Below are 13,089 nucleotides of genomic sequence, written 5' to 3' on the forward strand. Positions count from 1 at the left end.
GCACTGTCCACAACTCCACCGACCTTAGTGTCATCTGCAAATTTACTAACCCACGCTTCTACACCCTCTTCCAGGTCATTTATAAAAATGACAAACAGCAGTGGCCCCAAAACAGATCCTTGCGGTACACCACTAGTAACTAAACTCCAGGATGAACATTTGCCATCAACCACCACCCTCTGTCTTCTTTCAGCTAGCCAATTTCTGATCCAAAGCTCTAAATCACCTTCAACCCCATACTTCCGTATTTTCTGCAATAGCCTACCGTGGGGAACCTTATCAAACGCCTTACTGAAATCCATATACACCACATCCACTGTTTTACCCTCATCCACCTGTTTGGTCACCTTCTCGAAAAACTCAATAAGGTTTGTGAGGCACGACCTACCCGTCACAAAACCGTGCTGACTATCGCTAATGAACTTATTCTTTTCAAGATGATTATAAATCCTATCTCTTATAACCTTTTCCAACATTTTACCCACAACCGAAGTAAGGCTCACAGGTCTATAATTACCAGGGCTGTCTCTACTCCCCTTCTTGAACAAGGGGACAACATTTGCTATCCTCCAGTCTTCCGGCACTATTCCTGTCAACAATGACGACATAAAGATCAAGGACAAAGGCTCTGCAATCTCCTCCCTAGCTTCCCAGAGAATCCTAGGATAAATCCCATCTGGCCCAGGGGACTTATCTATTTTCACACTTTCCAAAATTGATAACACCTCCTCCTTGTGAACTTCAATCCCATCTAGCCTCGTAGCCTGAATCTCAGTATTCTCAACAACATTTTCTTTCTCTACTGTAAATACTGACGCAAAATATTCATTTAACACTTCCCCTATCTCCTCTGATTCCACACACAACTTCCCACTACTATCCTTGATTGGCCCTAATCTAACTCTAGTCATTCTTTTATTCCTGATATACCTATAGAAAGCCTTAGGGTTTTCCCTGATCCGATCCACCAATGACTTCTCGTGTCCTCTCCTTGCTCTTCTTAGCTCTCCCTTTAGATCCTGCCTGGCTAGCTTGTAACTCTCAAGCGCCCTAACTGAGCCTTCACGTCTCATCCTAACATAAGCCTTCTTCTTCCTCTTGACAAGCGCTTCAACTTCTTTAGTAAACCACGGCTCCCTCGCACGACAACTTCCTCCCTGCCTCACAGGTACATACTTATCAAGGACACACAGTAGCTGCTCCTTGAATAAGCTCCACATTTCGATTGTTCCCATCCCCTGCAGTTTCCTTCCCCATCCCACGCATCCTAAATCTTGCCTAATCGCATCATAATTTCCTTTCCCCCAGTTATAATTCTTGCCCTGCGGTATATACCTGTCCCTGCCCATCGCTAAGGTAAACCTAACCGAATTGTGATCACTATCACCAAAGTGCTCACCTACATCTAAATCCAACACCTGGCCGGGTTCATTTCCCAGTACCAAATCCAATGTGGCATCGCCCCTGGTTGGCCTGTCTACATACTGTGTACATCCTAAGCTACTGAAGACACGGCAGTCAAAAGGTCAGAGTCAAAGGAACAGAGAGTGGAGGCGGTAGATGGTCGTTGGGGTGGTGGAGATTCGAGATAGGAAGTGGAAAGGTTGTGAAGGGATTTAAAAACAAAGACAAGAATTTTACATTTGAATTATTGGGAGAACAGGAGCCAATGTAGTTCAGCGTGAGTTACTGCTGGAAAGGCTACAGCAACAGAGTTTTAGATGAGCTGAATTCTATGGAGGGCGAATTATGAGGGACCAGCTGGCACAGCATTGGAATAGTAAAGTTTGAAAGTGGCAAATGCATGGATGAAGGTTACAGCAGATGGTCTGAGGTAGGGATGAAGACAGGTGATAATACAGAGGTGAATTAGGTGGTACTTGGGATGAAGAAGATATGGGTTTGGAAGCTCAGCTCAGAGTCAAATAGAATGCTAAGCTTCAATTTGAAACAGTAGCCAGAGAAGGGATCCAGGGCACTGAAGATAATGGCTTCAGACTTACCAAAGTTCAACTGCAGGAAATTGCAGTTCATCCAAAACTGGATATCAGATAAGTAGGTGGACAACACAGGGGTAGAGAAGAGGTAGAGCCGGGGTTCGTCAGCATACATTCAGAAGCTGAACTAAAGCCTCTTGATGATATCACCAAGAGGCAGCATGTAGATTATTAAAAGGCCAAATTCACCAGAAAGAACAGTCCAAGGGCAGGACGAGAAGCCATTGCTGGAAGTACTCTAGCTACAAAAAATAGGTAAGAATGGAACAGAGTTGTACAAAGAGGAAGGCGTGTCGACTATCAATGGCTGCAGAGGTTGAGTAGGACAAGGAGGGATAGCTTACCACAGTCACAGAGGATGTCATTTGTGACTTTGATTAGGGGCATTTCAGTGCTTTGGCAGAGCTGGAAACCTGATTGAAAAGTTTCAAATATGAAGTTTAGGAAAGATGGGTTAAGATTTGAGAGGCAACGACACATTTAAGAACTTGAGGAAAGGAGGTTTGGAGATAGGATGCTAATTTACAAGAAGCATGGAGTTGAGAGACAGTATGTGAGAAGAGGGAACAATTTACAATGTTAGCATAGTCAGAAAGGGAAGTTGGGTGGTAGCAGTGGTGTTCATAGAACAGGAGGTGGATGTCATGGATAAGATGAGCTCTGTGAGGGCATGAAAACAAATAAGAGAAAAACTAAAGAAAGACACAGGTTCAGATTAAGACAAGGTGGGGATACGGCAGAGGCAACAGAAAGGATGATCTCAGTCTTGTGACAAAAAAATTCCAAGAGCTCCTCATACTTGTTGTTAGAAGCAAGGGTGGAGGGAGCAAGGCTACAAGGAGGTGAGTGATATAGGAGAAAAGAAGTAGTCGGTTACCATTAGCCTCCATGGATGATCCTGAAATAGTAAGCAGTTTTGACAGAGAAGCGCCGGTCCAACTGGGTCTGCCGCTGAATGGCTAAACAAGTTACATACCAAAAACCCTCAAGTCTGCTCCTTGAAACTTAATTTTACAGCAGAAGCACAATGGCCGAAAGGCCGCCTTCTGTGCTGTATCATGCTCTGAATGAGGGAGTGAAGATAGAAACATAGAAACAGGAAAATGCCATTCAGCACCTCAAGCCAGTTCCACCATTCAATTAGATTAGATTAGATTAGAGATACAGCACTGAAACAGGCCCTTCGGCCCACCGAGTCTGTGCCGATCATCAACCACCCATTTATACTAATACTACACTAATCCCATATTCCTACCACATCCCCACTTGTCCCTATATTTCCCTACCACCTACCTATACTAGTGACAATTTATAATGGCCAATTTACCTATCAACCTGCAAGTCTTTTGGCTTGTGGGAGGAAACCGGAGCACCCGGAGAAAACCCACGCAGACACAGGGAGAACTTGCAAACTCCACACAGGCAGTACCCAGAATCGAACCCGGGTCCCTGGAGCTGTGAGGCTGCAGTGCTAACCACTGCGCCGCCCTAATTAGATCATGGTAAATCTACACCTCAACTCCACTTACCCACCTTTGTTACATATCCCTCAATATCTAATAAAAATCTAGCAATTTCTGTCTTAAATTTCAATTTACCTCCAGCATCCATAGCCTTTTGGGGAGGGGTGGGGAGAAAACAAGCTCCACATTTCCACTATCTTTTGTGTGAAAAATCACTTCCCGATTTCACTCCTAAATGATCTAACTGTAATTTTAAGATTGTGCCTCCTTGTGGAGGGAGGGTGGATAAAATGGGTAGTACTGTGTAGGAAAATGAAAATCACACTAATACACTCTGCCCATAAGAACAAGGGCAGCAGACGCATGGGAACACCACCACCTCCAAGTCACACACCATCCTGAATTGGAAATATATTGCCGTCCTTCATAGTCACTGAGCCAAAATCCTAGAACTCTCTACCTGACAGCACTGTGGGTGTACCTGTACCACACGAACTGGCTCACCACCACCTCGTCCTCAAGGACAACTGGGGATGGGAAATAAATGCTTGCCAGCAACACCCACATTCTGTGAACAAATACAAAAAAACACTAACTGTAAGTACATACGAAGTTTACAAATCTTATACCCTAGAATGGCACCTAAAAGTGACACACAAACAAGACAATGCAGAACTTTTAATACAGGCTATAGATATTTTGGTAAAATATACATAGGTTCAAGGAACAAACAAGCCCAAACATTTAATGTTATGCTCAATGAATACTCTAACTGTTGCATAGATGTCTAATGGGCAGAATCTCATAGAGGTGATATGAGGCAAAAAAAAGATGCATGATCCAGAAAGTACTGCCTGTAAAGGCGGTGGAAGAAGATTCAATAGCAACTTTCAAAAGGTAATTGGATAAATAATTCAGAAAATTTTGCAGGGCTACAGGGAAAGAGCAGGGGCGTGGGATTAATAGGATAGCTCTACTAAAGAGCCAGCACGAGCATGATGGGCCGAATAACCTGCTTTTATGTTGTAAGATTCGGTGTGTACAGTGTTGAAAGGGATGGTACCAATTACAAACAGTTCAGCATATTAATCAAATTAACTTTGTCAATCCTAATAAAACCTACAATGAAGTAAAAACCCTTTTAGAAAATTGGCATTGTTAGAACCAGCAAGAGAGTGTGAGGTTTCTGATAAATCAAATGACAGCATGTTTCAAGTCACACTGCAACCCGAGAGAAGAAATTGGCAAATCATCAATTTCAAGCTGCAAGTTCCAAAAAAAAGTATGTATCCAATGAGGATAAACAGTGGCTTTCCTCTCTCTTCACTGCCTCGTTCTTGGGCTACACACCTCCTGCAGCCTTCTTACACCCCACTGCCATCACAAACCAGCCACTGCCACCCAACCAGCAGAAGGCTAAAGTCTTGCCTCTGCTTTCTCTCTGCACTCGAGGATGTCGGAGCGCTGACTACGGCCTGTTCCACAGCAGAGTTTTACAACTAGGCCTCATCACTTCCCAATACAAGCCAATATATAGCTCTACCAGCCGTCAACACTAGTGCAAAAAAGTCCACAGTTCCATCTTTATTTCTCAAAGGCATTGGACACATTCACTAAAACTTCAACGCGGCATCAGCCTGAAGTTAAAAGCAAAATCAGCAGACCGAAAGAACCAAATTCAGGCTGGACAAAGCTTCAGATTTTTGAGTCTATAGCCTCTTCAAAGAGGAAGGATAGTGAGATGTCTGTGACCAATGGGGATGCAAGTGCTGGCTGATTATGACTCCAACTCCCCCACCTCTTCATCAGGACAACAGTAATATTCTACAAAGCTGATCTGTCCATCTTCATTCCGGATCATGTATTGCAAGGACAGAAATCCACGGTTATCTGTGCGGAGCGAAACTTTACAAGACAGAGCCAAGGCTTTTGTAGATGGCTTCAGTAATGAGATTTTATACCTGATCAAAAGAGAACAAGATTATACTTTGATACCACATAATGGCAACCACTGCAGTAACAGAGCATGGTCAATGTGCCACCTCACCTATTGCATTGGGTCTGGTTGCAATGGAATGCCTCGATCATATCAGAGTCTTTTGGATAATCACAGTGTGTACTCCCAGCATTTCCAAAAGTAGATAACCTGAAACAGAAATGGTGCTCTGTAACAATTAATAAACACAGCAGAATTGATGAAACATCAGAAATGAAAGATAATAGATTATGACAAAGGAGGGCAACTTTACCCTTATGGCATGGGCAGGAAATTGATTGGGAGATAGGAAATGGACAGTATGGATAATTGGTATGTACTATAATCGGCAGCATGTGACAAGAGATGTACCCAGGAATCTGGACTGGGGATTCAGCTTTTCATTCTATTTATCAATGACTTAGATGATATAGAGAATCAGATTTCCAAGTTTGCTAATAACACAAAGTTACCTGGCACAGTAAACAGTGCAGATATTTGGAGAAAATTACAACGGGACATTGTGGAGGAGAACCTTCGGGGTTTGTGTACAGAAATCACTAATAGCTACTGGACAAGTACAAAAATAATTTAAAAGGCTGTGGAACGTTGGCCTTTATCTCAAGGGGGTGGAAATTATGCTACAGTTATATAAAGCGGTGCATCACATCTCAAGAATGATGTATTGGCCTTGGAGGGGATGCAGAACAGATTCACTAGAATGACACCAGGGCTAAAAGGGTTAAATTATAAGGACAATGTGCTGTATTTCTTCGTGTATAGAAGAATTAAGGGGGATCTAATTGAGCAGTTTCATACGTTTAAAAGGATTCAACAGAGTATAAATTATTTCCTCTGGTGGGGGAATCCAGAACAAGGAGACTTAACCTTAAAATTAGAGGTAGGTCATTCAGGGGTGATGTCAGGAAGCACTTCTTCACACAAAGGGTAGTGGAAATCTGAATCTCCTGCAAAAGGTGTAGAAGCTGGGAATTAGAGCTTTCACAATTGAGATGGGTAGGTTTTTGGTAGGTATTAAGGGATACAGAATCAAGGTGGGTAAATAGAAGGAGATACAGATCAGCCATGCCCTAATTAAATAGAAAATATCAGACACAAGGGGTTAAATGGTCTCCTCCTGATCCTGTCCATAAAATCAGAAAGTTGAAGAAAGTATGTTGGGACCAGATTGCAGTGCTCTTTTCTGGTTAAGGCCTATTTAGAGTTCCAAGGGCTCAGTACCTGAAATAGGGTTTATCTGGAGACATTGTGATCTGCAGCACCTCACTGCTCATATCAAGCTCAGCAAACGCCTCCCTTAGGCTCTCAGACTGCAGAATTATTTTATTCAGAACATTTGTGCTACAAAAGTCAAAGTCAAGAGTTTCCTCTGGTTCTTGAGTCTGAATTTTACAGACAGTTACCACACCACTGTCCTCCAAGAACAGTGTCAGCGGGTAGCCATATCCACGGTAACACATTCGCAAAGCTGTTGTCACTCCTACAAAGGAACAAAGCAAACCCAGTGAGTCATGGCTGCATTTCAATGTTCCATAAGTTTGCAAAATGTCTGGATTTGAATGTGTTTAAGTACAAAATTATCAAAACGCATTTACCTGGCAGTGAACTCGCACTAAATATTGTGAGACAGTCCAAGAGAACTGTTAAGTTAATTAGAAACATCACAGAATCCTCCTCAATATGGAATTCCTGAAAGATACATGCCTGAAAAAAAAACATTGAAAGAAAATCACCAAATGGCAGAAAACCACAGCTCATTGGGGAATTGAGGGCAGCATGAAAGATGGGAGGAGGGGGTGGGGTGTGACGGGAGGAGAGGGGTGGGGTGTGACAAAGAACAAAGAAAATTACAGCACAGGAACAGGCCCTTCGGCCCTCCAAGCCTGCGCCGATCCAGATCCTCTATCTAAACATGTCGCCTATTTTCTAAGGGTCTGTATCTCTTTGCTTCCTGCCCATTCATGTATCTGTCTAGATACATCTTAAAAGACGCTATCGTGCCCGCGTCTACCACCTCCACTGGCAACGCGTTCCAGGCACCCACCACCCTCTGCGTAAAGAACTTTCCACGCATATCCCCCCTAAACTTTTCCCCTCTCACTTTGAACTCGTGACCCCTAGTAATTGAATCCCCCACTCTGGGAAAAAGCTTCTTGCTATCCACCCTGTCTATACCTCTCATGATTTTGTACACCTCAATCAGGTCCCCTCTCAACCTCCGTCTTTCTAATGAAAATAATCCTAATCTGCTCAACCTCTCTTCATAGCTAGCGCCCTCCATACCAGGCAACATCCTGGTGAACCTCCTCTGCACCCTCTCCAAAGCATCTACATCCTTTTGGTAATGTGGTGTCCAGAACTGCACGCAGTATTCCAAATGTGGCCGAACCAAAGTCCTATACAACTGTAACATGACCTGCCAACTCTTGTACTCAATACCCCGTCCAATGAAGGAAAGCATGCCGTATGCCTTCTTGACCACTCTATTGACCTGCGTTGCCACCTTCAGGGAACAATGGACCTGAACACCCAAATCTCTCTGTACATCAATTTTCCCCAGGACTTTTCCATTTACTGGAGAGTTCATTCTTGAATTGGATCTTCCAAAATGCATCACCTTGCATTTGCCCTGATTGAACTCCATCTGCCATTTCTCTGCCCAACTCTCCAATCTATCTATATTCTGCTGTATTCTCTGACAGTCCCCTTCACTATCTGCCACTCCACCAATCTTAGTGTCGTCTGAAAACTTGCTAATCAGACCATCTATACTTTCCTCCAAATCATTTATGTGACGGGAGATGGGGAGGGGGATGACGGGAGGAGGGTGGGAGAGAGATGGTTGGGGCGGGGGGCGGGGGAAGAGATGGCGGGGGGGGGGGGAAAGAGATGGCGGGGGGGGGGGAAAGAGATGGCGGGGGGGGGGGAAAGAGATGGCGGGGGGGGGGGAAAGAGATGGCGGGGGGGGGGGAAAGAGATGGCGGGGGGGGGGGAAAGAGATGGCGGGGGGGGGGGAAAGAGATGGCGGGGGGGGGGGAAAGAGATGGCGGGGGGGGGGGAAAGAGATGGCGGGGGGGGGGGAAAGAGATGGCGGGGGGGGGGGAAAGAGATGGCGGGGGGGGGGGAAAGAGATGGCGGGGGGGGGGGAAAGAGATGGCGGGGGGGGGGGAAAGAGATGGCGGGGGGGGGGGAAAGAGATGGCGGGGGGGGGGGAAAGAGATGGCGGGGGGGGGGGGAAAGAGATGGCGGGGGGGGGGGAAAGAGATGGCGGGGGGGGGGGAAAGAGATGGCGGGGGGGGGAAGAGATGGCGGGGGGGGGGAAGAGATGGCGGGGGGGGGGGAAGAGATGGCGGGGGGGGGGAAGAGATGGCGGGGGGGGGGAAGAGATGGCGGGGGGGGGGAAGAGATGGCGGGGGGGGGGAAGAGATGGCGGGGGGGGGGAAGAGATGGCGGGGGGGGGGAAGAGATGGCGGGGGGGGGGAAGAGATGGCGGGGGGGGGGAAGAGATGGCGGGGGGGGGGAAGAGATGGCGGGGGGGGGGAAGAGATGGCGGGGGGGGGAAGAGATGGCGGGGGGGGAAGAGATGGCGGGGGGGGGAAGAGATGGCGGGGGGGGGAAGAGATGGCGGGGGGGGGAAGAGATGGCGGGGGGGGGAAGAGATGGCGGGGGGGGGAAGAGATGGCGGGGGGGGGAAGAGATGGCGGGGGGGGGGGAAGAGATGGCGGGGGGGGGAAGAGATGGCGGGGGGGGGAAGAGATGGCGGGGGGGGGAAGAGATGGCGGGGGGGGGAAGAGATGGCGGGGGGGGAAGAGATGGCGGGGGGGGGAAGAGATGGCGGGGGGGGGAAGAGATGGCGGGGGGGGGAAGAGATGGCGGGGGGGGGAAGAGATGGCGGGGGGGGGAAGAGATGGCGGGGGGGGGAAGAGATGGCGGGGGGGGGAAGAGATGGCGGGGGGGGGAAGAGATGGCGGGGGGGGGAAGAGATGGCGGGGGGGGGAAGAGATGGCGGGGGGGGGAAGAGATGGCGGGGGGGGGAAGAGATGGCGGGGGGGGGAAGAGATGGCGGGGGGGGGAAGAGATGGCGGGGGGGGGAAGAGATGGCGGGGGGGGGAAGAGATGGCGGGGGGGGGAAGAGATGGCGGGGGGGGGAAGAGATGGCGGGGGGGGGAAGAGATGGCGGGGGGGGGGAAGAGATGGCGGGGGGGGGAAGAGATGGCGGGGGGGGGGAAGAGATGGCGGGGGGGGGAAGAGATGGCGGGGGGGGGAAGAGATGGCGGGGGGGGGAAGAGATGGCGGGGGGGGAAGAGATGGCGGGGGGGGGGAAGAGATGGCGGGGGGGGGAAGAGATGGCGGGGGGGGGAAGAGATGGCGGGGGGGGGGAAGAGATGGCGGGGGGGGGGAAGAGATGGCGGGGGGGGGGAAGAGATGGCGGGGGGGGGGAAGAGATGGCGGGGGGGGGGGAAGAGATGGCGGGGGGGGGGGAAGAGATGGCGGGGGGGGGAAGAGATGGCGGGGGGGGGAAAGAGATGGCGGGGGGGGGAAAGAGATGGCGGGGGGGGGAAGAGATGGCGGGGGGGGGAAGAGATGGCGGGGGGGGGGAAGAGATGGCGGGGGGGGGGAAGAGATGGCGGGGGGGGGGAAGAGATGGCGGGGGGGGGGGAGAGAGAGATGTGGGGGGGGGGGAGAAGAGATTGGGGGGGGGAGAAGAGATGTGGGGGGGGGGAGAGAGAGATGTGGGGGGGGGGGGAGGGAGAGATGTGGGGGGGGAGAGACAGATGTGGGGGGGGAGAGACAGATGTGGGGGGGAGGAGATTGGGGGGGGGGAGAAGAGATTGGGGGGGGGGAGAAGAGATTGGGGGGGGGGAGAAGAGATTGGGGGGGGGAGAAGAGATTGGGGGGGGGAGAAGAGATTGGGGGGGGGGAGAAGAGATTGGGGGGGGGAGAAGAGATTGGGGGGGGGAGAAGAGATTGGGGGGGGGAGAAGAGATTGGGGGGGGGAGAAGAGATTGGGGGGGGGAGAAGAGATTGGGGGGGGGGAGAAGAGATTGGGGGGGGGGAGAAGAGATTGGGGGGGGAGAAGAGATTGGGGGGGGGAGAAGAGATTGGGGGGGGGGGAGAAGAGATGTGGGGGGGGGGGAGAGAGAGATGTGGGGGGGGGGAGAAGAGATTGGGGGGGGAGAAGAGATGTGGGGGGGGAGAAGAGATGTGGGGGGGGAGAAGAGATGTGGGGGGGGGGGGAGAGAGAGATGTCGGGGGGGGGGGAGAGAGAGATGTCGGGGGGGGGAGAGACAGATGTGGGGGGGGAGAGACAGATGTGGGGGGGGAGAGACAGATGTGGGGGGGGGAGAGACAGATGTGGGGGGGGGAGAGACAGATGTGGGGGGGGAGAGACAGATGTGGGGGGGGAGAGACAGATGTGGGGGGGGAGAGACAGATGTGGGGGGGGGGAGAGACAGATGTGGGGGGGGAGAGAGAGATGTGGGGGGGGGGAGAGAGAGATGTGGGGGGGGGGAGAGAGAGATGTGGGGGGGGGGAGAGAGAGATGTGGGGGGGGGGGAGAGAGAGATGTGGGGGGGGGGAGAGAGAGATGTGGGGGGGGGGAGAGAGAGATGTGGGGGGGGGGAGAGAGAGATGTGGGGGGGGGAGAGAGAGATGTGGGGGGGGGAGAGAGAGATGTGGGGGGGGGGGAGAGAGAGATGTGGGGGGGGGGAGAGAGAGATGTGGGGGGGGGGAGAGAGAGATGTGGGGGGGGGGAGAGAGAGATGTGGGGGGGGGGAAGAGAGAGATGTGGGGGGGGGGGAGAGAGAGATGTGGGGGGGGGGGAGAGAGAGATGTGGGGGGGGGGAGAGAGAGATGTGGGGGGGGGGGAGAGAGAGATGTGGGGGGGGGGGGAGAGAGAGATGTGGGGGGGGGGGGGAAGAGAGAGATGTGGGGGGGGGGGGAAGAGAGAGATGTGGGGGGGGGGGGAGAGAGAGATGTGGGGGGGGGGGGAGAGAGAGATGTGGGGGGGGGGGAGAGAGAGATGTGGGGGGGGGGGAGAGAGAGATGTGGGGGGGGGGGAGAGAGAGATGTGGGGGGGGGGAGAGAGAGATGTGGGGGGGGGGGAGGGAGAGATGTGGGGGGGGGGGAGGGAGAGATGTGGGGGGGGGGGGAGAGAGAGATGTGGGGGGGGGGGGAGAGAGAGATGTGGGGGGGGGGGAGAGAGAGATGTGGGGGGGGGGGAGAGAGAGATGTGGGGGGGGGGGGGGGAGAGATGTGGGGGGGGGGGGAGAGAGAGATGTGGGGGGGGGGGAGAGAGAGATGTGGGGGGGGGGGAGAGAGAGATGTGGGGGGGGGAGAGAGAGATGTGGGGGGGGGGGGAGAGAGAGATGTGGGGGGGGGGGGAGAGAGAGATGTGGGGGGGGGGAGAGAGAGAGATGTGGGGGGGGGGGGGAGAGAGAGATGTGGGGGGGGGGGAGAGAGAGATGTGGGGGGGGGGGGAGAGAGAGATGTGGGGGGGGGGGAAGAGAGAGATGTGGGGGGGGGGGAGAGAGAGAGATGTGGGGGGGGGGAGAGAGAGATGTGGGGGGGGGAGAGAGAGATGTGGGGGGGGGGAGAGAGAGATGTGGGGGGGGGGGGGGAGAGAGAGATGTGGGGGGGGGGAGAGATGAGGGGGGGGTGGGGGGGGAGAGATGAGGGGGGGGGGTGGGGGGGGAGAGATGAGGGGTGGGTGGGGGGGGAGAGATGAGGGGGGGGGTGGGGGGGGAGAGATGAGGGGTGGCGGTCTTTGGGTGATGCCTTTTATTTGCCCTCCTCCCTCCAAGCCCCGGCCCCCGGTACCTGGATGAACGCGTTCCCCTGGACGCTTTTGGCGGCCTCGGCCGTCACTCTGATGCCGTTGGCTGAGGCGAACACGGTGGCCTGGTCCCGAAAATGAACGGCCTTGAGCAGGTTCGACAGGTTCCGCGCGTTGTCTAAACTGGCGACTAAAACATACCGATCCGCTCCTACATCAGGCCCGGGTGACTGCGGCATTGCGACGCGAATGAACTAAACTCCAAGCTCGAGGCTTCCCGCGCCGCTAGGCCGCGGCTTCGCGCTTTAATTCCTCCGCAAATTTCCAGGCAAGTTACAGGTTCCGCAGCAAGACTTGCATTTCTATAGCACCTTTCACAATCTCCGTCCCAAAGCGCTTTACAACCAATGAAGTCCTGTTGAAGTATAGTCACTGTTGAAATGTAGGAAAGCCTGCAGTCAAATTCCACACAACAATCTCCCACAACTACAATATCATAAAAGCAAAGTACTGGAAATACTCAGCAAGTCTGGCAGCATCTGGGGAGAGTGAAACAGAGTTAATGTTTCAGGTCAGTGACCCTTCATCAGAATTGACATAATCTTTTATATAGCACCTTTAACATACTAAAACATTTCAAGGTGCTTCACAGGAGCATTTTAAAGCAAAATTTGTAACGAGCCACATAAGGAAATATTAGGTCCAATGGTCAAAAGCTTGGTCAAAGAGGTAGGTTTGAAGGAGCGTCTGAAAAGAGTAGACAAGGTAAAGAGGCGTAGGGAGGGTATTCCTGAGCTTTGGGCCTCAGCAACACATAAGGGGGCAGAGGGCATAGCTGAAGTATTAAATCAGTACTTT

At 52.1% G+C, this 13,089-nt stretch overlaps 1 protein-coding gene across 1 annotated transcript; it reads right to left on the bottom strand.

Moving 5' to 3' along the window:
- Window positions 1–5,029: 5,029 nt before the first annotated feature.
- rad1 (RAD1 homolog (S. pombe)) lies at window positions 5,030–12,796 on the bottom strand. Its single transcript, XM_068048944.1, has 5 exons — window positions 12,276–12,796; window positions 7,052–7,160; window positions 6,678–6,936; window positions 5,508–5,606; window positions 5,030–5,421 (listed from the first exon to the last, which is right to left on the bottom strand). Exons 1-5 carry the CDS (start codon window positions 12,468–12,470, stop codon window positions 5,238–5,240), a joined length of 846 nt encoding a protein of 281 aa, XP_067905045.1. The 5' UTR covers window positions 12,471–12,796; the 3' UTR covers window positions 5,030–5,237.
- Between the last annotated feature and the right edge of the window lie 293 nt (window positions 12,797–13,089).

The sequence above is a fragment of the Heterodontus francisci genome, chromosome 17, assembly GCF_036365525.1.
Source record: "Heterodontus francisci isolate sHetFra1 chromosome 17, sHetFra1.hap1, whole genome shotgun sequence".
NCBI classification, from domain to species: domain Eukaryota; kingdom Metazoa; phylum Chordata; class Chondrichthyes; order Heterodontiformes; family Heterodontidae; genus Heterodontus; species Heterodontus francisci.

Coding starts and splice junctions, on each gene's coding strand:
- rad1 (XM_068048944.1), bottom strand. CDS start 12,470: ATGCCGCAGTCACCCGGGCCTGATGTAGGAGCGGATCGGTATGTTTTA. Junction 5,607..6,677: donor CCAGATAAACCCTATTTCAG/GTACTGAGCCCT, acceptor TTTCTGTTTCAG/GTTATCTACTTTTGGAAATG. Junction 5,422..5,507: donor AACCAGACCCAATGCAATAG/GTGAGGTGGCAC, acceptor TCTTTTGATCAG/GTATAAAATCTCATTACTGA.